Source organism: Rhipicephalus microplus, chromosome 7, assembly GCF_043290135.1.
Source record: "Rhipicephalus microplus isolate Deutch F79 chromosome 7, USDA_Rmic, whole genome shotgun sequence".
NCBI lineage: Eukaryota > Metazoa > Arthropoda > Arachnida > Ixodida > Ixodidae > Rhipicephalus > Rhipicephalus microplus.
Genome location: NC_134706.1, coordinates 161,454,285 through 161,481,270, shown reverse-complemented (window position 1 = coordinate 161,481,270; position 26,986 = coordinate 161,454,285). Strand labels below are relative to the sequence as shown.

The 26,986-nt window shown below is 49.4% G+C and overlaps 1 protein-coding gene across 1 annotated transcript in view; it reads left to right on the top strand.

Annotated features, from left to right (window-relative positions):
* Positions 1-20,636, top strand: part of LOC119180028 (sodium-coupled monocarboxylate transporter 1-like) — a 335,015-nt gene extending 314,379 nt beyond the window's left edge. Inside the window, exon 17 of the mRNA XM_075868345.1 lies at positions 20,422-20,636. Within this exon, the coding sequence (XP_075724460.1) occupies positions 20,422-20,517 (96 nt within the window). The 3' untranslated portion in view covers positions 20,518-20,636. The remainder of the gene's footprint in view (positions 1-20,421) is intronic.
* Positions 20,637-26,986: the final 6,350 nt, after the last annotated feature.

Below are 26,986 nucleotides of genomic sequence, written 5' to 3'. Positions count from 1 at the left end.
AAGAAAGAGCGTCGTTGGCAAGCAACATCGCCACCGCTTGGGTACTGGGTGCTGGGCTTCGCTCGCTCGGCTCGTGCTGATCATCGCCGGCATCTGCTTGACCGTTGCTCTTGCACGATCGTGTTTCTTCGTAGGACCACCGTCGCAACAGTCGTCAATAAACCCTTTTTCAATTGGTGGAAGGTGCTGACATTCCCCGTCGTCTGAACCTGGGTGCTGCCATTCGCCGTCGCCTGAACCTGGAGCTGCGCAACCGAACGCTACCTCCCATCATGGCTACCAACAACGCGCAACCTGGCTCTTCCACTCCATCCCCCAGCAACCCCGGCGTTCTTCGTTTGCGAGAGCCCAAGGTCTTTAGCGGAGCTGATGAGACCGACGTGGAAGACTGGTTCGCTAACTATGAACTGGTGAGCGCTAACAACAAGTGGGATGACGCGGACAAATTGACTTACGTCATCTTTTACCTCACTGACGTAGCCGAAATGTGGTATAACAACCACAAAAACGACATCACGACGTGGTCCATCTTTAAAACCTTGTTTGCTGACGTTTTTGGCCGACCCGCAGTCCGCAAGTCCAGAGCCGAACAACGCTTGCGGACTCGCGCACAAAAGCCAACGGAATCTTTCACCAGCTACATCGAAGACATTATTGGTCTTTGCAACCGTGTGAACACCATCATGCCCGAGTCGGAGAAGATTCAACACATCCTCAAAGGGATAAATGACGGTGCATATCAGCTGCTCCTGGCCCGTAATCCTGCCACCGTTGCGGAACTTGTCACTTTGTGTCAAAGTTTCGACGAGTTGAGCAAGCAGCGCGCCCTGACTCGCCCATTTTCCTCACACGCCGACTCGCTCTCCAGTCTCACTTCTGTTCCCGACCACTCACCAACACTGCAAGAGATTAAAGACTTTGTGCGTGAAGAAGTAGCTCGGCAACTGTCGTTGATTCCCTTCACGCAGCAGCCGCCGTCCTCTCGTCTGCCCTCGCCACTCCGCGACGTTATTGCCGAAGAGGTAGCTCAGGCTGTTCCCGTCGCTGCCCACCAGCAGCCTGTGGCCATGCCTGTTGCCCATGCGCCGGCTATGCAGCCCGTGGCCGCGCCCCTTACGTATGCCCAGGTGGTACGTAGCAGACCCCGCCAGCAGCATTTGCCACCCATGTCTTCAGTCGCTCCCCACTCCGCCCCATTTTCGACACCTTGGGACGCACCACGAGTCAGCAATTCCTGGCGCACTCCTGACAATCGACCGATCTGCTACGCCTGCGGTACTCCAGGACACGTGGCACGATATTGTCGCCGTCGCTTCCAACCACTCCGCGACGCTACTCGGCCGTTACCGTATGACCCACAGCCCATGCACATACCTGCTCCCTATCCCTCACCGCAGTATGGATGCACTAACTTTCCTGAGTCTCGGTCACACCAGCCTCAAACTCACTCTCCCCGCTCCCCATCTCCTCGCAGGCGATCACTGTCCCCTAATGCGTCCTAAACCCGCTTCCTCCAACCGGGAAAACTGAACGCCGCAGTTCCAGAGGCAAGAACTGCGCCGTCGTCGAAATGCTCAAGTCCTCGCACTTCACCAGCTAACGTCGTCGCTATATCTGTCGATGGTGTTTCTACCTTTGCCCTCGTCGACACAGGTGCTGCCGTTTTTGTTATAGCCGCCCAGCTCTGCCACTCCCTACGCAAAGTGACCACGCCGCTCTCTGGACTATCGCTTCGTACAGCTAGCGCACAACAAGTTCGACCTCTTGGCACCTGTACGGCCCGCATATTCATCCAAGGCTCTATGTACGTTGTCGAGTTCATCGTCCTTTCGGTGTGCTCGCATGACGTTATCCTCGGGTGGGACTTTCTGTCAAATCATCATGCCATCATCGACTGCGCACGCGCTGAAGTTCAATTTTCGCACCTGTGTGACGAACCTTTGCACGAAACCCTTGAGCGGTCACCAAAACTTGTCGTGCGTGAGGACACTGAAATTCCTCCAGCCTCTCTTGCCGTTGTCCCGGTTTGCTGCGATGACTATAACGATGCTACAGTAATGTTTACACCTTCCGACATTTTCATGAGCCGCAGAGCCGTTTCCTTGCCTTTCGCTACACTCTACGTCACTGCGGGCCGAAGCAATATTTTCGTCCACAACCCCCTTTCTGCACCGCTTACGCTACTTGCCGGCGAATGTCTCGGTCGAGTGGAGTACCTCGATTCCTGTTTATTCCTTAACATGCCAGACGAATCGTGCAGTAGCGCCTCGACCGAACTTCATGCCCTTTCCCCACTGGAGTGCTCATCGAGTGACACCTTCTCGAGTTCCATCGCCGACACCTTAAGTGCCCATGAACGCGCCGAGCTTCTTAATCTCCTCCAGCACTTCGCGAATTCATTCGACGTTTCTCAGCCGCAATTGGGTCGGACTTCCGCAGTGCACCACTACATTGACACCGGTTCGCACCAGCCATTGCGTCAAAGACCGTACCGTGTCTCTGCTGCAGAACGTCACGTCATCAACGACCAGGTCGAAGAGATGCTACGCCGTCGCGTTATTTGACCATCGCACAGTCCTTGGGCATCTCCTGTCGTTCTAGTTCGAAAAAAAGATGGATCGATTCGATTTTGCGTCGACTACCGGCGATTAAACAAGGTGACGCGAAAAGACGTCTATCCATTACCGCGCATAGACGACGCCCTTGACAGCCTACAAGGAGCCGAATTCTTCTCCTCCTTAGACTTACGATCTGGATACTGGCAGGTTCCTATGGCAGAAGCTGATCGCCAGAAAACTGCGTTCATTACACCAGATGGCCTGCACGAATTTAACGTAATGCCATTTGGTCTTTGTAATGCTCCTGCCACGTTTGAACGGCTCATGGACAACACACTGCATGGACTGAAGTGGTCTGTGTGTCTATGCTACCTCGACGACATTGTCGTTTTCTCTCCCGATTTTCCTACGCATCTGCTTCGGCTCCAACTGGTTCTCACGTGTTTAACCAACGCTGGGCTCCAACTGAACCTTAAAAAGTGCCGCTTCGCCGCGCGAGAGCTGTCCATCTTAGGGCACATCGTCTCCAAGCATGGTGTTCGACCCGACCCTGCAAAACTGCGAGCAGTCGCTGAGTTCCCGAAACCTACTACACTGAAAGAATTACGCAGTTTTGTCGGACTATGTTCGTACTTCCGGCGCTTCGTGCGAAATTTTGCATCGATCATGTCACCACTGACCAACCTCCTACGCGGTGATGCAGACCTTTCATTCTGGTCTTCTGACTGCGACGTCGCGTTTGCCACGCTCCGTAGTCTGCTAACATCTCCTCCAATTCTTCGGCATTTCGACCCAACAGCTGCAACGGAAGTTCACACAGACGCTAGTGGGGTTGGTCTAGGCGCCGTCCTCGCCCAACGCAAGCCGGGCTACTCCGAATACGTCGTCGCTTATGCGAGTCGCACACTTACTAAAGCTGAGGCCAATTACAGCGTCACTGAAAAAGAGTGCTTGGCGCTAGTGTGGGCGCTTCGCAAGTTCCGCCCTTATTTGTACGGTCGCCCATTCGACCTGGTAACGGACCACCATGCACTTTGTTGGCTCGCCACATTGAAAGACCCTTCTGGCCGCCTAGCTCGGTGGGCACTGCAAATCCAGGAGTACGACATTCGTGTCATCTATCGCAGCGGACGCAAGCATTCTGACGCCGACGCCCTGTCGCGTTCGCCTTTACCTCCCGACTCGGCCTGCGGAACCACTGGTATCTCCATCGCATCTCTCGACCTCGACTCCTTTACCAGTGAACAACACAAGGACCCGTGGATCGCTTCTCTTTTTAACTGTCTTTCTGGATCGTCAACCACTGCGGTACCACGATCTCTCCGACGTCAAGCTGCTCATTTCGCCATTCGTGATCGGCTACTACACCGACGCAACTACGCCCCCGAAGGTCGTAAGTGGCTCTTGGTTGTCCCGCGCAGCTTGCGATCACAAATCTGCGCCTCCTTTCACGACGATCCCCAATGTGGTCATGCCGGAGTTTTCAAAACTTACGAACGCATTCGCCATCGCTTCTACTGGCGCGGAATGCATAATTTCGTTCGAAAATTCGTTATGGGCTGTCCTGACTGTTAACGTCGCAAATCACCGCCTTTCCACTCGTCCGGTGCGCTTCAACCGCTTCCGTGCCCTGCCAAACCTTTCGATCGGATCGGAATTGATCTCTATGGCCCTCTACCGACAACATCAGATGAAAATCGGTGGATTGTAGTCGCTGTGGACCATTTAACACGCTACGCTGAGACCGCCGCCCTTCCAAGTGCCACTGCGCGGGACGTAGCATCCTTCATCCTTCATCGCTTCATATTACGACATGGTGCACCTCGAGAGCTACTAAGCGACCGAGGTCGAGCCTTCCTATCAGAAGTCGTCACGTCTCTGCTTTCTGAATGCCATGTTGTTCATCGCAAGACCACAGCATACCACCCGCAGACTAACGGGCTCACGGAAAGATTTAACCGCACCCTTGGCGATATGCTCGCCATGTATGTGACATCCGATCATACTAACTGGGATCGCATTCTTCCATTCATTACGTTCGCATATAACACCGCGGCACAGTCTACCACTGGATTTTCACCTTTCTTTCTTCTTTATGGACGCGAACCATCCCACACCATCGATACTCTCCTTCCATACCGTCCTGACGCATCCGAATGCCCATCTGTGTCCGAAGCTGCCCGAAATGCGGAAGAGTGCCGTGAACTCGCACGCACCTTTACGTCTCGAGAACAACAGCGCCAGAAAGAAAACAACGTCGACTCTTCACAAAGCCCCGGCTATTCCCCGGGATCACTTGTATGGCTGGCTGTTCCTTACCAAACCCCCGGCATTTCCTCAAAACTCGTTACAAAGTACGAGGGCCCATACCACGTTTTGGAGCAAACCTCGCCGGTGAATTTTCTCATCGAGCCACTTTCCCCATCTGACGACATGCGCCGGCGTGGACGTGACATCGTCCACGTCGCCCGCCTTAAGCCATATTATAGCCCTCTGCCTCCAGACTCTTAGGTCGCCAGGATGGCTCTTTTCCGGCGGGGGCAAATTGTGAAGAAGAAAGAGCGTCGTTGGCAAGCAACATCGCCACCGCTTGGGTACTGGGTGCTGGGCTTCGCTCGCTCGGCTCGTGCTGATCATCGCCGGCATCTGCTTGACCGTTGCTCTTGCACGATCGTGTTTCTTCGTAGGACCACTGTCGCAACAGTCGTCAATAAACCCTTTTTCAATATATATATATATATATATATATATATATATATATATATATATATATATATATATATATATATATATATATATATATATATATATATATATAAAATAAGGGAAAGAAGTGTATACCTAAGGGCTCGTTTTCCGTGTTTTTAACACAATAATAATGAGATATAACAGACAGTAATGCCAAGGAATGTACAGGGGAAGTTATTAACATTAATGGAATGTAAATAAGAAGAAAGAAAAGTGGATGAAAAAATTACCAACTGTAAGCAGGAATCGAACCTACGACCTTCGAATTACGCGTTCGATGCTCTAACCACTGAGCTATTACAGCGGCACTCCCTCCATCCACTTTTTGGGTTTATCTGTGAATTTAGAAGTAGGAGCGACAGTCAGCGCCATCTATAAGCCAAACAACGAGTGTGAAAACACTCTTATGCGCATGTTTGGCGTCACGTAGCACGTTAACTTATTATGAGCGGGCAGCTGATTAATTGTCCCTCTTATACAACCTAAACACACCAAGTCTGCCAGTACGAGACCCTCGTTCAATGAAATAAGGGAAAGAAGTGTATACCTAAGGGCTCGTTTTCCGTGTTTTTAACACAATAATAATGAGATATAACAGACAGTAATGCCAAGGAATGTACAGGGGAAGTTATTAACATTAATGGAATGTAAATAAGAAGAAAGAAAAGTGGATGAAAAAATTACCAACTGTAAGCAGGAATCGAACCTACGACCTTCGAATTACGCGTTCGATGCTCTAACCACTGAGCTATTACAGCGGCACTCCCTCCATCCACTTTTTGGGTTTATCTGTGAATTTAGAAGTAGGAGCGACAGTCAGCGCCATCTATAAGCCAAACAACGAGTGTGAAAACACTCTTATGCGCATGTTTGGCGTCACGTAGCACGTTAACTTATTATGAGCGGGCAGCTGATTAATTGTCCCTCTTATACAACCTAAACACACCAAGTCTGCCAGTACGAGACCCTCGTTCAATGAAATAAGGGAAAGAAGTGTATACCTAAGGGCTCGTTTTCCGTGTTTTTAACACAATAATAATGAGATATAACAGACAGTAATGCCAAGGAATGTACAGGGGAAGTTATTAACATTAATGGAATGTAAATAAGAAGAAAGAAAAGTGGATGAAAAAATTACCAACTGTAAGCAGGAATCGAACCTACGACCTTCGAATTACGCGTTCGATGCTCTAACCACTGAGCTATTACAGCGGCACTCCCTCCATCCACTTTTTGGGTTTATCTGTGAATTTAGAAGTAGGAGCGACAGTCAGCGCCATCTATAAGCCAAACAACGAGTGTGAAAACACTCTTATGCGCATGTTTGGCGTCACGTAGCACGTTAACTTATTATGAGCGGGCAGCTGATTAATTGTCCCTCTTATACAACCTAAACACACCAAGTCTGCCAGTACGAGACCCTCGTTCAATGAAATAAGGGAAAGAAGTGTATACCTAAGGGCTCGTTTTCCGTGTTTTTAACACAATAATAATGAGATATAACAGACAGTAATGCCAAGGAATGTACAGGGGAAGTTATTAACATTAATGGAATGTAAATAAGAAGAAAGAAAAGTGGATGAAAAAATTACCAACTGTAAGCAGGAATCGAACCTACGACCTTCGAATTACGCGTTCGATGCTCTAACCACTGAGCTATTACAGCGGCACTCCCTCCATCCACTTTTTGGGTTTATCTGTGAATTTAGAAGTAGGAGCGACAGTCAGCGCCATCTATAAGCCAAACAACGAGTGTGAAAACACTCTTATGCGCATGTTTGGCGTCACGTAGCACGTTAACTTATTATGAGCGGGCAGCTGATTAATTGTCCCTCTTATACAACCTAAACACACCAAGTCTGCCAGTACGAGACCCTCGTTCAATGAAATAAGGGAAAGAAGTGTATACCTAAGGGCTCGTTTTCCGTGTTTTTAACACAATAATAATGAGATATAACAGACAGTAATGCCAAGGAATGTACAGGGGAAGTTATTAACATTAATGGAATGTAAATAAGAAGAAAGAAAAGTGGATGAAAAAATTACCAACTGTAAGCAGGAATCGAACCTACGACCTTCGAATTACGCGTTCGATGCTCTAACCACTGAGCTATTACAGCGGCACTCCCTCCATCCACTTTTTGGGTTTATCTGTGAATTTAGAAGTAGGAGCGACAGTCAGCGCCATCTATAAGCCAAACAACGAGTGTGAAAACACTCTTATGCGCATGTTTGGCGTCACGTAGCACGTTAACTTATTATGAGCGGGCGACTGATTAATTGTCCCTCTTATACAACCTAAACACACCAAGTCTGCCAGTACGAGACCCTCGTTCAATGAAATAAGGGAAAGAAGTGTATACCTAAGGGCTCGTTTTCCGTGTTTTTAACACAATAATAATGAGATATAACAGACAGTAATGCCAAGGAATGTACAGGGGAAGTTATTAACATTAATGGAATGTAAATAAGAAGAAAGAAAAGTGGATGAAAAAATTACCAACTGTAAGCAGGAATCGAACCTACGACCTTCGAATTACGCGTTCGATGCTCTAACCACTGAGCTATTACAGCGGCACTCCCTCCATCCACTTTTTGGGTTTATCTGTGAATTTAGAAGTAGGAGCGACAGTCAGCGCCATCTATAAGCCAAACAACGAGTGTGAAAACACTCTTATGCGCATGTTTGGCGTCACGTAGCACGTTAACTTATTATGAGCGGGCAGCTGATTAATTGTCCCTCTTATACAACCTAAACACACCAAGTCTGCCAGTACGAGACCCTCGTTCAATGAAATAAGGGAAAGAAGTGTATACCTAAGGGCTCGTTTTCCGTGTTTTTAACACAATAATAATGAGATATAACAGACAGTAATGCCAAGGAATGTACAGGGGAAGTTATTAACATTAATGGAATGTAAATAAGAAGAAAGAAAAGTGGATGAAAAAATTACCAACTGTAAGCAGGAATCGAACCTACGACCTTCGAATTACGCGTTCGATGCTCTAACCACTGAGCTATTACAGCGGCACTCCCTCCATCCACTTTTTATATATATATTGTAAGCACATTCCAAGCATTTGATCGTTCTCACTTGCACATACCCATCATCATCGTTCTCACTTGCACATACCCATCATCATCGTTCTCTCTCTTGGTGTGGTTCTGAGCCGAGCCAGACATCGCAGAATAAACGCTTCTGCTCGCCCTGCCTGCTCGCCGTACCTAGTCTGCCTGCGTCTTTCAGAGTGGTGGAAGTGCCGGGGTAAGATCCCGACGTCCTCCTACGTTCATTTCCCACCTGGAGCTCCGATCTGGTCGCCGATTGCACCCAGCCACCCACACAGGTATGCAGACATCGGACCTAACGCCTAGCCCTAACGCTACAGCCCCTACGCCGGCGGCTGCCCGCTCTTCATCTACTGTCACCAGCCCTCAGCGCGAACCGCCCGTGTTCGCGGGTCTTCGCGGTGACGACGTCGAGGAATGGCTTGACCTTTACAACCGTGTGGGTTCAGCCAATCGATGGACCGAAGCAGAGAAACTGAGCTACCTTCCTTTCTATTTGACCAGCGTAGCCAAAACCTGGTATTTTAATCACGAAACTGACTTCGTTGATTGGTCGACCTTTGCCAACAAACTGCGACAAATATTCGGATGCTCATCGGGTCGTTCCGAAGCCGCGAAACAGAAGCTGGCTGTGCGTCTACAACTGGCACATGAGTCGTACACTTCGTATATCGAGGATGTTTTGGCCCTCTGTCGCCGTGCGAATAAAGACATGACGGAAGATGAGCGCGTTCGCCACATCCTTAAAGGAATCGGCCCAATCGCATTCAACGCCTTGGCTGTTGGCAATCCCGCTACGGTTAACGACGTCATTTCGACATGCCAACGCCTTGACCAGTTGCAGTCCCTTCGGCTTCAACAAGACAGTGATCCACGCCTGATGCCTCCCTCTGAATTAAAAACCCTTATCCGCACAATTATCCGGGAAGAACTTCGAGACCTTGAACAGCAGCGGTCAACTGTCGCCTCCGCTCCGTCTCCACCATTCGACCTGCGGAATCTTGTTAAGCAGGAGTTAGCGGCAATGGCGACACCGACATCCCCGGTCGCTCCGCCAGCACGCCCGATGCCCACATACGCCGATGTGACGCCCAGGTCGACACCGGCAGCACCGGTTGTTCAAACGGTAATGCCCACATATGCGGAGATCGCTGCGATTCCGCCTGCTCCCGGGGCATCTAGCTCTACGGATACTGCTAGTAGCCATTTGGCTGCTATGCGAGGTGGAATGACTGCTGCACCCTTGTATCCTCAGTGGCGTCAATCCCGTCCTGTTTGCTTTTACTGCGGTATACGAGGCCACATTTCTCGTTACTGCCGTCGCCGCCAGCAAGAGGAACGACGAGGCTATGCTGAGTTCGAACGAGACCGGTTCCGAAGACCAGATCTTTATGCTCCAGACACCTACCCGTCCGCGCAGTACCGGTCTCCGTCTCCTCCAGTGTCCCCTCGTCAACATCAGGAATACCGCTCCTCCAGACGACGCTCTCCATCGCCCTATCGCCGCTCCGCATCGCCACTTCGTCCAATCATCTCCCGTCCTGTTGACCAATCTTCGGAAAACTAAGGATTGCAGTTTTTGGAGGGAAAACTGCGTCCCGTCGACCAACAAAAATACCTCCTGTTCGCCCAGCTAATATGTTGTCAGTGACTATTGAAGGTATTCCTGTGCAAGCTCTCGTTGACACCGGTGCAACCACTTCTGTTTTGCGTAGTGACTTGTGCTCGCGCCTCCGTAAAGTCAGAACGCCCTATGTGGGACCTGTGTTGCGTGGGGCAAATAACGTGCTGATTCAACCTGACGGACAGTGTACGGCTCGTGTTTCTATTGATGGTATACGTCACCACATCGAGATGATTGTGTTGCCCACGTGCATTCATGAACTTATCCTTGGTTGGGACTTTCTGCATTCTGCTTCCGCTGTTATATCCTTTAAAGAGAACGTCATTCACATAACGGATACAACGGATGCGCCCATTCCAGTTTCATCACCCTCGATCTCCAACTTGGTCATTGTTGAAGACTGCGTCCTGCACCCTGGTCACGAACACGTGATAGCTGTCGCATCTACCCAAGTAACCGACGGTGATGCACTTGTGGCTCCTTCGTTTCGCTGCACCTCCCGTGGAATTCTCGTCGCCTCTTGCCTCCTCCGGTTTTCCTCTGGCTGCGCTTTTCTGCCCGTTTCTAACACAACTGCAGAATCTGTGCTGCTGCCCAAGGGAATGACAGTGGCAAAGATTGACTTCTCTCCATTGACCTCCATCGCGACACTCTGCCCGTCTTCGTCACCAGTACCAGCTCCAGGTTCACGTTCTTTCCCTTTTCGACCTGTCATTGGTTCAGACCTCACACCAAAACAGTCTGAAGCACTATTGGCCCTTTTGGCTAAGCACAAAGCCTGCTTTGATAGCTGTACCACAACACTGAGTCAGACTTCCGCGGCTGTACATCGCATTGAAACCGACGGTTCTCGTGTGATACGCCGTCGCCCATATCGGGTTTCGCAATCAGAGAGAGAAATAATTGAAAAAGAAGTGAACGAGATGCTATCGCGAAATATAATACGACCTTCTTCGAGTTCCTGGGCATCTCCAGTCGTTTTAGTTAAAAAGAAGGATGGCTCTGTTCGTTTTTGCATTGACTACCGCGCGTTAAATAAGATCACACGCAAGGACGTATATCCTATGCCTAGAATTGATGACGCTTTAGACACACTGCAAGGGGCGAACTATTTTTCGAGCCTTGACTTACGATCAGGTTACTGGCAAATCCCCATGAACGAGGCTGACAAAGAAAAAACTGCATTTGCCACACCGGACGGCCTTTATGAATTTAATGTAATGCCATTCGGCTTGTGCAACGCTCCAGCCACGTTTGAGCGAATGATTGATACTGTTCTTCGTGGCCTAAAATGGAAGACCTGCCTCTGTTACTTAGATGATATCGTTGTTTTTTCAAGTACCTTTGCCCAACATCTTCAACGATTAGACGAGGTGCTACAATGTCTCTCCAAGGCTGGCCTTCAGATAAATACAAAGAAGTGTACATTTGCCAGCAAAAGCATCAAAGTCCTCGGTCACGTCGTTTCCAAAGACGGAATCCAACCAGATCCCGAGAAGATCGCAGCTGTGCTACAGTTCCCTCGACCGTCCAACCAAAAGACGTTGCGCAGCTTTCTTGGTCTCGCGTCCTATTTTCGTCGCTTTATACGCAACTTTGCTACCTTAGCGGCTCCGCTAAATAAGTTATTGGCCACTGGTGCTCCTTTCTCATGGTCCAACGACTGCGAATCTGCATTTGAAATTTTGAAAGAACGCCTGACTTCCGGACCAGTGCTGCGCCACTTCGATGAGACAGCGCCTACCATACTCCATACTGACGCAAGCGCACAAGGCATTGGAGCAGTCCTTCTGCAGCGTGATTCCACCTCTAAAGAGCAGGTTGTGGCCTACGCTAGCCGGACTCTGTCAACAGCTGAGCGGAATTACACCATCACGGAGCAGGAGTGCTTGGCTATCGTATGGTCGATACAGAAATTCCGCCCGTATCTCTACGGTCGGCACTTCACCATCATCACCGACCACCACGCACTCTGTTGGCTTTCATCAATGAAGAATATGTCAGGACGTCTTGCGCGCTGGATACTGCGCTTACAAGAGTACGACTTTACAGTTACGTACAAGTCTGGCAAATGTCATCATGATGCCGACGCGCTGTCCCGGTGCCCACTTTCGCTCTCTCGTGACAATACGTCCACCGCATCGCGTTCGAATGACTCTGACACCCAGCTTGCCTCACAACACGTATCGCTCGCATCGCTGGATCCAATGCAGCTATCTTCGAACTCCGATTTACGTTCACTTCAGCTGGCAGATTCCTACTGTCGGTCTTTCATTGATCGCCTTCGCGGTGTCACTAAACCACCCAACAGCCGCTTGCGACGCCAGCTTCGACAATTTCGCCTTCAGGACGGTGTGCTTAAGCGCTACATTTACCATCCCACCGGTAACAAGTGGGTGCCAGTTCTTCCCCGCTGCCTTCGTCTTCGAGTTTTGGAAGCATTCCACGATGATATTGCTGCCGGTCATCTAGGCTTCCACAAGACCTACGATCGCATCAAGACGCGCTGCTTCTGGCCTGGCTTGTCCACAACGGTGGCCAAATACGTGGGCTCGTGCGCGTTGTGTCAGCACCGCAAGCGATCCACATCCCCGCCTGCTGGTTTCCTTCAGCCTCTTCCCTGTCCCACCACACCATTCGAATTTGTCGGAATAGACTTGTATGGTCCTTTGCCGTTGACACCTTCCGGTCACCGTTGGATCGTCACTGCAGTCGACCATCAAACAAGATACGCCGAGACTTCACCTCTTCATTCTGCTACCGCCACAGAAATCGCCAATTTTTTCTTGAACTCCATCGTCTTGCGCCACGGAGCCCCTCGCGTCCTTTTGAGTGACCGTGGCAAAGCCTTCCTTTCCAAGGTCCTGGATGAAGTCCTGCAGGCGTGCAATACAGTGCATAAAACCACTTCTACATACCATCCGCAAACGAATGGCCTTACCGAGCGCTTCCACCGAACACTCTCTGACATGATATCGATGTACTTGCATCCTGACCACAAAAATTGGGATAACATTTTACCGTTTGTCACCTTCGCATACAATACTGCGGTACAACGATCAACTGGCTACAGCCCGTTTTTTCTCGTGTACGGCCGATCTGCCTCCTCGGTCTTCGACACGGCATTTTTCTTTGCACCGGCTCCAAGCAGTACCTCGCTCCCAGAAGAGTTCGCAGCCCGAGTCACACAATGCCGTGAAATTGCTCGCAAAAACACGGAAGCAACCCAAAAGGAGAGAAAACATCGCTGTGATAAAAAACGACGCGACGTGGCCTTTAATGCTGGCGATAAGGTTTTACTATGGACCCCGGTTCGAGCGTCGGGCCTTTGCGAGAAATTTCTTCACCGGTATGTTGGCCCATACACCGTTGTACGACAGACATCTCCAGTTAACTACCTCGTCACCCCGCTTCAGTCTGTCACTGACCGCCGTCTGCGCAGCACGGAAATAGTTCACGTCTCACGCATGAAGCCTTTTGTTACTCGTTCGGCCGATCTCTGACTGGCGGCCAGGTTGGCCGCTTCGCAGAGGGGGGGGGAAATTGTAAGCACATTCCAAGCATTTGATCGTTCTCACTTGCACATACCCATCATCATCGTTCTCACTTGCACATACCCATCATCATCGTTCTCTCTCTTGGTGTGGTTCTGAGCCGAGCCAGACATCGCAGAATAAACGCTTCTGCTCGCCCTGCCTGCTCGCCGTACCTAGTCTGCCTGCGTCTTTCAATATATATATATATATATATATATATATATATATATATATATATATATATATATATATATATATATATATATATATATATATATATATATATATATATATATATATATATATATATATATATATATATATATATATATATATATATATATATATATATATATATAGTCCAGTAGATCCTCCGTGAGCGGTCACAACGTGGTTTGTTTCGACGTTTCGGCCTACAGTCTGGCCTTCATCAGGATTAAAGGTATGGTTTGTTCGTGCTCAACTTTATACAATCTCAAATCAGAGGGAAAGGAAAGAGGAAAAAGACAGAAAAAAATAAAAAGAAGAAAAAAAGAATATAAGGTAAACTCCCCTCGGGCGCCCCCCTTCCACTCTTCCTTCCACTTCCCCCTTCATCTCTCTCCCCTTTCTCCCCTTCACCTTTCTGATGTCAGCGGTCTTGTGTATGCTTCCTGTCACTAACGCATTCTTCCCGACCAGACGGCGCCTCCTGGAACTGGCGGTTCGGTATAGGGCAAAAAAAGAGCTTTTTTAGGAAGTTCTAAGCCTTTAACTACTCGGAGCCCCGTCAACATTTCGTCGTAGAAAGAGGGGTACCGCGTATTGCGGCAGAGGCTGGTAAGCGGGCCCTGTGCACAGCCGGGAGGCTCCCACTGCACGCGTAATCCAGAAGCGGGCAAGGAATTCGCATTGCGCCCGCTTACCAGCCTCTGCCGCACTACGCGGCACCCCTCTTTCTACGACGAAATGTTGACGGGGCGCCGAGTAGTTAAAGGTTTAAAACTTCCTAAAATGCCCGCTTACCAGCCTCTGCCACAATACGCGGTACCCCTCTTTCTACGACAAAATGTTGACGGGGCTCCGAGTAGTTAAAGGCTTAGAACTTCCTAAAAAAGCTCTTTTTTGCCCCACACCCAACCGCCAGTGCCAGGAGGCGCCGTCTGGTCGGGAAGAATGCGTTAGTGACAGGAAGCATACACAAGACCGCTGGCATCAGAAAGGTGAAGGGGAGAAAGGGGAGAGAGATGAAGGGGGAAGTGGAAGGAAGAGTGGAAGGGGGGCGCCCGAGGGGAGTTTACCTTATATTCTTTTTTTGTCTTTTTTTTCTTCTTTTTCTTTTTTTCTGTCTTTTTCCTCCTTCCTTTCCCTCTGATTTGAGATTGTATAAAGCTGAGCACCAACAAACTGTACCTTTAATCCTGATGAAGGCCAGACTCTAGGCCGAAACGTCGAAATAAACCACGTTGTGACCGCTCACGGAGGATCTACTGGACTATATGCAACGCTACGGCCACTCAACCACCATGCCTGCCTATATATACGGTGCATGACATCGACGCCGGCGGCAATATCCAGCCGAGAGTGTCTGTATAATTGATATATCGCAATAAAACCTACGTTTGGCGCGCCCCTGATCACCGCCCGTTTTGCTATCACTGCGGCGAGGTCGGCCACACCTACCGCCGCTGCCAGTATTGACAGATAGGTCTACGGGGTTTCGACGTCAACGCGCCGTGTCCACAACGGGTGAACGACCACACGACATCACCGACTACTACATCGCAGGAGCACAGCGGGCACTTCAGCGCCTTTACCGTTCACCGTCACCTGGCCGGTACGCCTCACCGTATCGAAGGAACGGCCTGGTAAGGGCCGTTAGTTTTCCTGGTAAGGGCTTGGAGATCGGCCCCTGCTCGGGGCCGATCTCCAAGCCCTTACCAAGAAAACTAAGAGCAGCAACCGATGAATGTGCGGTTGCTGTACGATGAACTCCCGAAGAACCGCCGCCGCCGACAACGACGCCAAGGCGTCTCAAGAACCCGCTGCAACCTCAACGTAGTCCCGTTGTCGAAACTTCGTGGCCAGAAGAAGACCTGATTACGCAACGTTGAAACAGTGGTACAAACCGTCGTAGCCGTGATCCGACGCCGTGACCCAACCGCAACGCCCGGCGACGAATTATAGCGACCTCGCATCAACGGCCACAGCGTCACAGCTCTCGTTGACACCGGAGCCGACTATTCCGTCATCAGCGGAACTTTCACCGCGAAGTTGAAGAAAGTTAGGACCGCTTGGAAAAGCCCTGAAATCCCTACAGCCGGAGGTCACCTAGTGACCCCAGCGGGAATCTGCGCAGCTGAAGTGACCATTAACAGCCACATTTATCTCGCAAGCTTCGTTGCACTGCAACATTGCTCGAGAGATATCATTCTTGGAATGGACTTCTTGAGCCTCCACGGTGCAGTCATCGACCTGAGAACAAAGTCGATAACACCATCCACAGAAAAAGCACTACTGCCCCGCACGTCAGTAAGGCACACCTTGAATTTGCTGGAAGACTAAGTCAGCATTCCTCCTTTCTCCAGCGTCAGCATTTCTGTCGGCACTCAAGAATCAATAGACATGCAAGGCGTCGTTGAAGGCGACGAACACCTGTTGATCAACCGCGAAATTTGCGTCGCCAGAGGAATAGCCGAGCTGCGAGAAGGGAACGCAAGACAGGTGCTCACGTACTTCAGCAACGAGTACAAGCACGTGAGCAACAGCACGACGGTTGTGTACATCGAAGATACTGGAAGTCAGCAACGCTTTCGCCCTCATCGATTCCGCTGAATCTACTCTGATGACTGAAACCCTTCAACCAGCTTTCGACGTAAATCCGAGCCTTCCGACAAACAAACAAGAGCAACTCGAAAACCTGCTCCTGAAATATAAGAACTGTTTTTCGTCATCATCAAGAACGGTCAGACTCCTGTCGCGAAAGATCGAATTGTTGTAGAAGAAAATACCAGGCCACTCTTTCAGAGTCCGTACAGAGTTTCGACGCGAGAACACGAGGCCATAAAGAAACAAGTCCACGAAATGTTCCACCGCAACATTATCCAGCCTTCAAAGAGTCCATAGGCATCACTGGCTGTGTTATGTGAAGAAAAAGGATGGAACACTACGCTTCTTTGTTGACTATCGCTGACTCAACAAGATTACGAAGAAGGGCGTATACCCTTTCCTCATAATAGGTGACGCCCTTGATCGATTCCACAGCGCCAAATACTTCTCATCGATGGACCTCAAAACGGGCTATTGGCAGATTGAAGTAGACGAGAGAGATCTAGAAAATACAGCGTTTATCACACCAGATGGCCCTTTAAAGCTCAAGGTCATTCCCTTCTGTCTTTGCACGGCACTTGCGACTTTTTCAACGTATTATGTACACAATGCTGGCAGAATTGAAGTGGCAGACTTGTCTCGTTTACTTAGACGGCGTCGTGTTTTCCTCAAGCTTCGACGAGCACTTTCGGCGCCTTAATTGAAGATGCACTGCAAGCCATCAAGACTTCCAGACTCACCCTGAATCCAGAAAAGTACCGCTTCGCGTACGGGGAACTTTTGTTCTTGGTTCACGTGATAAGCAAGTCTGGAGTAACACCTGATTTGCAAAAGACAGCCGCCATCGCTGCATTTCCGACGCCCGCCGACAAGAAGGCCGTGCGTCTATTTCTCGGCCTGTGCGCCTATTACAGGCGCTTCGTCAGAAACATTGCCCGCATCGCCGAGCCACTCACTAACCTTCCGAGGACTGCCATCGAGTTCAAGTGTGAAAACCCACTGAAGGAATTATTTAGGGAACTAAAACAACGCCTGCAGATGCCTCTGATACTCGCGCATTTCGACGAAAACGCCGATACAGAAGTGCACACTAATGCAAGCAGCGTAGAACTCGGCGCCGTTATTGTGCAGGGAACTAATGGACTGTGAACGGTTATCAGTTACGCTAGCCGGTCACTATCCAAGGCAGAAAGCAATTATTCCACCACAGAAAAGTAGTGCCTTGCCATCATCCAGCTGGGTGACGTCAAAGTTTCGTCCTTACGTACCTTCCAGGCCCTTTAAAATTGTGAGTGACCACCACGCCTTGTGTTGGCTAGCTAACTTGAAGGACCCTTCAGGTCGCCTTGCCCAATGGAGCCCGAGATTTCAAGAATACGACACTACCGTCGTTTACAAGTCCGGCAGAAAACACTCCGACGCCGATTGCCTGTCACGAGCCCCCGTCGACTTACTACCGCCCGAAGGCCTGAATGACGACTGCTTGTTGAGAACGATAGCTGCCGATGACTTCACTGAATGCCAGCGGGCTGATCCAGAACTTAGAAGCCTAATTGAATACCTCTAGGGCACGACCTCCGTTGTTCCGAAGATATTGAAACGGGCACTTATGTCGTTTTCGCTGCGAAACGGCTTTCTCCAAAAGAAAAAGTTCTCGCCGCTCGAGCCAAGTACCTTCATGTGGTGCCTTCAGCTCTGCGACGAGAACTTCTCCAGGCCCTGCATGATGATCCCACGGCAGGACACCTTGGTGTTTCCCGCACGCTCGCGAGGATACTATAGAAAGGTACTACTGGCCGTGCCTTATCGCCTACGTCGCTCGTTACGTGAGGACATGCCGAGACTGTCAGCAACGCAAGACACCGCCGACAAGGCCAGCTGGCTTTCTTCGGCCGATTGAACCACCTCGCCGACCATTCCATCGAGATGGAGCTACTGGGGCCATTCTCGACGTCGATTTCGGGAAACAAATGGATCGTCGTAGCTTGATTACCTCACCTGCTACGCCAAAACAAAGGCCTATACCCAAAGGTAGCGCCGAAGAGGTAGCCAAGTTCTTCGTTGAGAACATATCGTCCTTCGTCATGGCGCCCCAGAGGTTGTCATCATCGATAGAGGTACAGCCTTTACTGCTGATTCAACTTAAGTGTTCTTGAGACGTAGCCAGACAATCACCCGCCGCACCACCGCCTATCACCCACAGACAAATGGTCTCACCGAGCGGCTAAACAAGACAATCGCGGACATGCTCACTATGTATGTCGACCTCGAGCACAACACGTGGGATGATGAAATCGCTCCGTACGTGACCTTCGCGTACAATATGGCTGTTCAAGAAACGACTCAGATAACGCCGTACAAGTTGGTCTATTGAAGGAGCCCGGCAACGACGCTCGACGCTACGTTTCCAAACGTCGCTGACGAAGAGAACCTCGACGTCAGCACCTACCTTCAGCGCACGTAAAAAGCTCGATTGTCAATTCGCCTGCCTGCGCATCAAGAATCAGCAGCTGGCGACCGACAGCCGCTGTTACAATCTTCAACGAAGCTTCGTCGAGTACCAGCCCGGGGACCGTGCATGGACGCCGATACGCCGACGTGGGCTCAGTGAAAAACTTCTACGATGGTACTTCAAACCGTACGGAGTAGTTCGTCATCTCGGCCCACTCGACTACGAGGTTGTTCCCGACGGCATTATGAACTCTAAATGGCGCCCTGCTTGACCTGAAGTCGTCAATGTCGTGCTCCTCAAGCTATACCATGCGCGAACCTGAGGACTGTAATGATTTTGTTGTCATTGCTGTACTTACTGTTCATTGTCTTTATTACTGTAACTTCCGTTTTTTTGTTAAAGCATCGAGACGATGCCTGCTTCACAGGGGAGTGATGCCACGTTTCTTTTTTCAAGTTTTGTTATCACCCCGTTACACTACGTTCAGCGCAAACCACGCCTTCGATGTTCGAGAAGCTTCGAGGCTTTAGTAGATGGTTTTGTGATTACGCCCACTTCGGGAACGTCACAGATTATTCGGGAACCTACGTCGCCACTTGCGATAGCGCTAAAATATTCGATGGCAAGGGTATAAATGCCGACACGCTTCGCCACTTGTCAGTTGATCGACAGCTGACGCTATCAGTGCCAGTGCCTCACTGTAGTCTTACAACTCATTTGTTGGCCACAACTTCGGCCCGAATAAACAGCTTCATCTTCAATCTGTAGCCAGCTCCCTTCGGCCACGTCCCGACTTCGTGACAGTATTTTTTAACAGTGCATGCTAGCTACCAGAGCTGGAAACGCATACCGCGTTTCTCGCCCCGTGCGGCGAACGCTATTGACTGCACGGCATTAGAAAAAAAAACATGATTCTTCTAACGCTGGGCTCTCACGTGTGAAACGCCGTTATGGACGCTACGCTATGCATTCGCATTTCGTCACGATTACCTTCGGGGAGGTGGGGATATAACAGCTTAAGACTAATAGTAATTATGTCCATGTGACCCAGCATTAAGTCTATGAGACCAGAATGAGCCTATATGCTAATTCTTTTTTTGTTCACACTGTAGTAGAGTGGAATCATTTGTCTTGTGATTAAGTGTGCTGTAATAACGAATATTTGTTTTTTTCCAAGCTGTAACCCCCTGCTTACACGCTTTTTGGCACAGCAGGGTATTTCCGAGTAAATAAATCGGTGGTTTTATGCCTCAAAACCAAAATACCATGAGGGATGCCGTAATAGATATTTACAGAAACTTCGACCACCTGGTGTTCTTCAACGTGCACTGACATCGCACAGTTAACGGACCTCTATCATTTAGCCTTCATCTAAATGCGACCACCACGGCCGGGATTGAACCCGCAGCCGAGCATCATAACCACTGCTCCACCGTGGTGGACCATGGTCAAGCGTACAATGACAGCTTAACATGAATGGTCATTGTGCTCAGCTATATGTCTGTGTGACCCATCTAAGGTGTATACATAAAATATATAGTATGTGGTGCAACATGATTCACAAGAAATTTGGCACCAACATATAAGAGACAATAACAAAAAATGCATCTTCCCCTATTGTGCAGGACGCTGAAGAGATGGAAAATTATGGAGTCGAAGCGCTGCCTTTGCATAATGATGCATACACTCCTACAGCTGCAGAATGGACTACCAAGGCATAGCTTTACAGCAAGCACTTCACTGAAGCCTAAACTCTCATAATCACAAGGCTACCATACGATGTAAGAATAGATGGAGTCATCCAAATCTTTTAACTGTGAATAAAAACTTTAAATAGAAACTCCTGTATTCTCAAAATATATAGCCTCTTTAAAATGAAATTCGTACTGCTGCCAAATTCACAAGACTAAAGGGTGCAGACGTCAGATTCTGTCCAGGCACCGCTGCGAAAAACACCACCAACAGCGCTTTCATCGCCGTCCTGGTTATAACTGGGTAGTGCGAAAAGGAATCCAAAATGAAGATGTGAGCGAGTTGGTACTGATTCATTATGGCATAAATGCAGCTAAAAAAAGACGAGGAAAGAAAGTGAACACCACAAGCGCTTACACAGAACTGAAATCTTTATTGCTTGAACCGAAAATATATAACATATAAACTTGGTGTCACAAAACGAGCGCTCAAAAAAGGGCGCGCCGCCAAATTCTCGCGACGAAGCGCCGAGAGGTCAACGATAAAAAAAAGGAAAACAAGCATCCAAAGACTCCCCGGGCGCGCGTCCCTCTCCCCTCGGAAGCGTAGGTTCGCCAACGAACCTCCTCGCATCGGCGGCCGAGCAAGCCCTAGAGAGTTCTTGATGGAAAGGGGCGTGGTGATGCAGGGTTACGTCATCCGTCGCGGACGGCCCTCGTACCGTCTCGCGCTTTTCCCCAGCCTTCGCTGCGAATTGCGCCGACGAATTGATGAGAATTTCCTGGAATCTCACGCGGAAGATATTTAATCGAGCAGCGGAGATGGGAGATCAGGAGAAGAAGGAATTTCGCGCCGGAGTGCGTAGGGTATCCCGCCGCGTTAGTCGGTGAAGGTTTTGTCCTTAGTAACAAAGCAGGAGAAGTATGCGCCAGAGTGCGTAGGGTGCTCCGCCTTGTGGGCGAAGCCTTTTGTCTTCCGTGACAAAGGAGGAGAAGAAGAGGATTTCCACCTGAGGGGCGAAGGCTCGAGCTACAGGCAAGAGTGTGTGTCTACCGCTATCGAGCGAAGACGCGTGGCAACAGCTGCGTGTGTGAAGCCGACGTGTTTCCGGCGAAGAAGTTTGAAGCTTGGAGAGTGGCCAATTGAAGACGCGAGGTTTCCTGGAAGAGAAACTTCGGGGGCAGCGGAAAGACAACAACGCTGGACTTTGAGTGAGTGACTCTCGAAAGAGTATCATCCAGACTTTTGTTCCAAGAACTTTAGACTGAATAAGTTTTCTAACTTTTTAGTCTTTAAGTGTCTTGGTTGTTCGATGCATGCGACTGCATTGTAGTGCGTATTGTTCTCTGTGTCCGTTGTTTCGAGTGTGGCTGATTGTACTGTGTAGTACATTGTTTGATTGTTGACATATTGTATTCAACTAATGTCGAGTGTGCATACTTGTGTATCGTTTTGATCTGCCATAACTGAGAATATAATTTTGTTTTGTTTATCAACTCTCGGCTCTGACTTGTTCTTTGGACCACAGCCGGCGTCCGCTGGCGCACCAAATAGGACCACTTCTAAATTGTCCACGCTTTCGTGGTGCCGTTCGGGGGGCCGATACTTCGGCCCTTGGAATTAGCCCGGCGATCGCCTCCCGAATTAACGGGACCCGTGACAATTAATCTGGCGTCCGCGACAAGGACCTTTTGGTGCACAGTGTGTCCAAAGTAGTGAGAAAGAACCTCGAGTTGTTGATAGTGCTATCGGAACGATTTTGTGTGTTGCTCAGTGTTCTCGATGATGAGTGCAGGGGAGTGTTCCGATAGACTGATTTAGGCAGATACTTTTTACACGCGGCAAGATTGCATTTGCGAGACACAATGGATCTCGAAAAGTTAGTAGCTCTTGGTGAGAAGATGGGTCTTTCTGGCGCCGAACTACGGAAGTGGGTAAGCCAGAAGGAGAAAGAGGCAGTGGAGAGAGAGAGGTTGGCAGCTGAGAGGGCCAAGGAAGAAAAAGCAGCTGAGTTGGAGAGAGAGAGGTTGGCAGCTGAGAGAGAGAAAGAAGAAAGAGAGGCAAAGGAGTAACCGCTGAAAGAAGAAAGAGAGCAGCAATTGAAGTTGGAGCTGGAGAGAGAGAAGTTGGCAGCCGAAAGGGCGAGAGAAGAAAGAGAAGCGAGGGAGTGACAGCTGAAAGAAGAAAGAGAAGCGGAGATGGCTGAAAGGGAACGGCAGCGGCAGCACGAGATGGAATTCGAGCGGCTTCACTTGCAACAGCGAAGTGAAACTCCGGTCCAAGCTAGAGTTGAAAGTGGCGAACGGGAGGACCACGGATTCCGCTTGAACCCAAGCAAGCTGCTCGTAGCGTTTGATGAAAGGAGGAGGAGGAAAAAACCTTTATTGATGCTGGCTGTGCCAGATAGCCCTTATCCCCACCGGCCTGGTTGACATCCCTAGTCCGGGACGTCATTAGTCGAGGCCGCCACCCGAGCCCGCTGCACTAGAGTTCGCTGTTCCTCTAGTGTGGAGCTATTGAGTAGGGTCGTCTCCCGGTCCTCTTTGGTGGGGTTGGAAAAGGGGGTTGATTTTGGGTTCATTTGGCAGGCCCAGACCATATGGTAAGTGTTGGCCACTTCCCCACAGTAATGGCACTGCCCACTTATTTTAGGGTCATAATATTTTAGTATGGCTGGACAGAGCAGCGTATTTGTCTGTAGGCGCCACAGGATGCGCTCCTCCGTTTTCGAGAGTCCGTTCGCTGTTGCGGGATACAAGCGGCGTTGCTCAATGTAGTATTCTTTGAATTCTCGAAACCGTGTTAAAGGTGTGGGACGTTTAGGTCTATCAGGAGAACGGGGAGTTTCCCGGGAAGTAAGCACGCGGGCCGCTGCATGTGCAGCCTCCTTACCCTGTAGACCCTGATGTCCCGGAGTCCATATAAGACGTTTTGGGGTAGGATCGCGGTTCCTGATGCTGAATTTTAAAAGCCTATTAGCCAATGGACAGATTTCTCCTGCAAGATAGCTCTCGCAGGCTCTTCGAGAGTCTGTAACTATTTGTTTTGAGTTTGGATGGGATACTGCCAGTGCAATGGCCACCTCCTCCGCCTTACTTGAGCTTGTGGCTTTGAAAGTGAGGCCGTCCACCTGCGTTCCTTGATGTATTACCGCCGCCGTGTAGTATCCCCTAGGTGACGGCCCGGCCACATCGACGTAATAGACCCCATTACGGGAGCCAAGCCGTTGTTCAAGTGCCTCAGCGCGCGCTTGCCTTCTACACTGGTGCGCCTCCCTGGTCATATTGCGGGGAAGCGGGGACACCCAGAGTTTTGTTCTCCAAAGTTCAGTAATACGCTCCGCGTTTTGGACTTCGCATTCGTGCCGGATCAAGAGGCGGTCCAGTAGGCGCCGCCCGGGGGGCGTCTGCGTAAGACGCGTATATTGATTTGTGAGGTGGGCTTCTTGGAGCTCTGGTATAGAGTTAAAGACTCCCAATGCAGAGAGTTTCTGATTTGAAGTGCTGATGGGTAAATCAAATGCGCGCTTAATTACTTTCCTAAGAATAGCATCGACTCTGTTCTCTTCGTGTTCAGTCATTCGTAAGTACGGTATTGAATATAGAATCCTGCTAGTTACAAAAGCATTGGTGAGCCGAATCGCGTCCCTTCCTCGTAGCCCCCCGCGCTTGTTTGACACTCGGCGGATCATGTGCCCTACCTGTTCTCCCATTTTCCGTAGCTTGTCTAGCGTAGTGCTGTTTTTTGTTCTGTTGTGAATCAGAAGGCCAAGGATTCATAGTTCTGAAACCTCTCGTATTGTTGATCCTGATACCATCAAGTTCAGGGTCGTCCTATCTTTAATGTTTTCTCTGATATGCAGGAATTCAGATTTGGTTGGAGCGCACTGCAACCCACACTGGGCCGCATAGTCCTCCACAATGGAGGCGGCCTGCTGCAGGCGGTCTTCAATTTCTTCTAAACTGCCCCGATTCGTCCAGATTGTTATATCATCGGCGTATATTGCATGATATATTCTTTCCACTACTGCCAATGCTTGCGGGAGCTTCATCATGGAAATGTTGAATAGCAGCGGAGACAGGACAGCTCCTTGCGGGGTTCCCCGCGTCCCCATTTTGAATGGTTCATGTTCCTCGTTATCTATGCGAATGAACGCCAGTCTTTCAGAGAGGAAGTCTCTGATGTAGGCAAATACTTTCTTACCGCAATGGACACTACTCAAGCTCTTCAGGATGCTTTCATGTTTAACGTTGTCGAATGCGCCTTTAAGGTCGAGTGCAAGGATTGCTCTGTCGTTGTGCGTCGAGGGAATAGGTTGGATAATCTCTCGTTTTAGTTGCAAGAGGATATCTTGCGCAGGCAGGTGGGGCCTAAAGCCAGACATGGAATCTGCGAAATGCCCCTTGCTCTCGTGGTACGTGGCGAGACAATCTCTAACCATTGTTTCTATTAATTTGCCGGCACATGAAATTAATGATATAGGTCTGAGGTTGTCCGTGCTGATTTGCTTGCCTGGTTTGGGGATGAATGTGACAACTGCTGTTTTCCATTCAGTTGGCAATGGTTGGCCATCCCAGATCGCGTTAATGTATTGCAATAGATGCCGATAAGAATCGTCTGACAGATTTGCTAACAGTTTTACCGTGATCAGGTCTCGGCCCGGGGCAGTGCCCCTGCGCATTTTTTTCAGTGCTGCTTTCAGATCGCACATTTCAAAAGGGGCATCAAGATGAGTGTTTTCTCTACCTGCGTATTCATATGCGTTCCTGTTGGGATCCGTGGTGCGACATACGTATCTAGCACACAAATCATCAGCCAGCTGGGAGTTGGTTCCCTGAAAACTGTGCAGGGCTCGACGGAGCTGCTTTTGCGCTTCTCCTCGGGTTTGGGCGGGGTCCACGAGAGTTCGAAAAAGGCGCCATGCTTTCTTTGTATTCATTTCTTTAGCTACAACATTGCACCGTTCTATCCAATTGGATTCGTTCAGTTATGCAGCATATTCATCCGCTTGCTTACTCAACTTGGCTATTCTAAGTTTAAGCTTGCGGTTGAATTTGTTTTTCCGCCAACGTTTAGTTAAGCTTCTGCGGGCGTCCCAAAGGTGGAGCAGGTACTTATGGACGGCGGGGGTGTCTTCCGTTGTCTTTATAGTTTTAAGACACTTGGAATTTGCTGCAAGGAGCTGTTTTGCCCATCCCGTATATCCTCCCGCCCCTGGCACAGAGGGGATCACCTGTGAGCGGAAGGCTGTCCAATCTGTCAGCTTAGCTTGGCTCCATTTTCTACGGCCTATGTTGCCCGAGAGTGTGATTCTTAGGAGACAGTGATCACTGCCGAGCGTTTCTCCTAAGTTTTCCTATGTTGCGTAGGAAATGTTCTTAGTCAGTGATAGATCCGGGCAGGTATGTCGGTTTACAGAATTCCTGATTCTAGTGGGTTTCATTGGATCTGTGAGAAGCGATAGACGAAGAGTGGATATGAGTTCTGCCAATTTCCGTCCCTTGGGGACTTCACGGGTGTAACCCCAATGATAGCTGGGTGCGTTAAAGTCGCCCAAAATCACTAGTGGGTTCTTACTTGCTTCCTTAATCGCTTTTTAAAACATTTCGTTGAAGACACATTGCCTAGATTTTGGAGAACTGTATACATTTAGAATGTACAAGCTAGGATCTCGTCTTTTATTGGGAAGGACTTTGACCATTGTGTATTCATGCGCCTCTGACAGATCAAAGTCTATCTGACAAGCGGTATACTCCTTGTGTACGAGAACACAGGTGGACGCACTTCCCTGAAATGAGTTGTAACCAGGCAATTTCGCCTGTAAGCCGGTTTCTTGTAGCGCCAAAACTGCAAGGGTAAAATGTTGATTCTGCAGGAAAAGGTTAAGAGTGGCCCTCTTTTTCCTATCTTTAAACCCCCTGCAGTTCCACTGGAAAATATCGAGTTGCTGTTGTTTGGAGCTTTTATTACAATGTTTAGAATTGCCTGCCATCATGAATTTATTATTGAGGAGGTGTCATTTTCACCACTGCATCCAGCGTGGGCGCCTGGAGAGGCGTGGGAGACTCAGTTTGGTTGGTTAACGACTGGGCTATATTGTTCTCGGATTCAGAATTTGCCAGGTTACGATGAACAATTTTGCGTCGGGGTTGTTCTGTTGTCTAATGCTAGTTTTGAGTTGGTCCAATTGGGGTGTGAGCCAATTTTGAACGGTTTGTAGTACACTGGCTGTGAGAATTGGCAAAATGCTTTGCTTGAGGTCTTGCATAGCGGCTTGAACTGATAGGTTCAGCTGCTGCGGAATAATGTCTTGTACTGTAAGCTTGGTTTGTTCTAGGATCATTTTGCTCTGCTTCTCAAGCTTAGTCTCTAGTCTGCTTAGTCGACCTTCTATGTCGTTCGAAGCACCTACTACAGTTTTAGACACACTAGTGTTACCCGATACGTCTGAGTGAGTGTCCTGCTCATCGTCCGAGCAGTCGGAGGTGTGCATAGCCA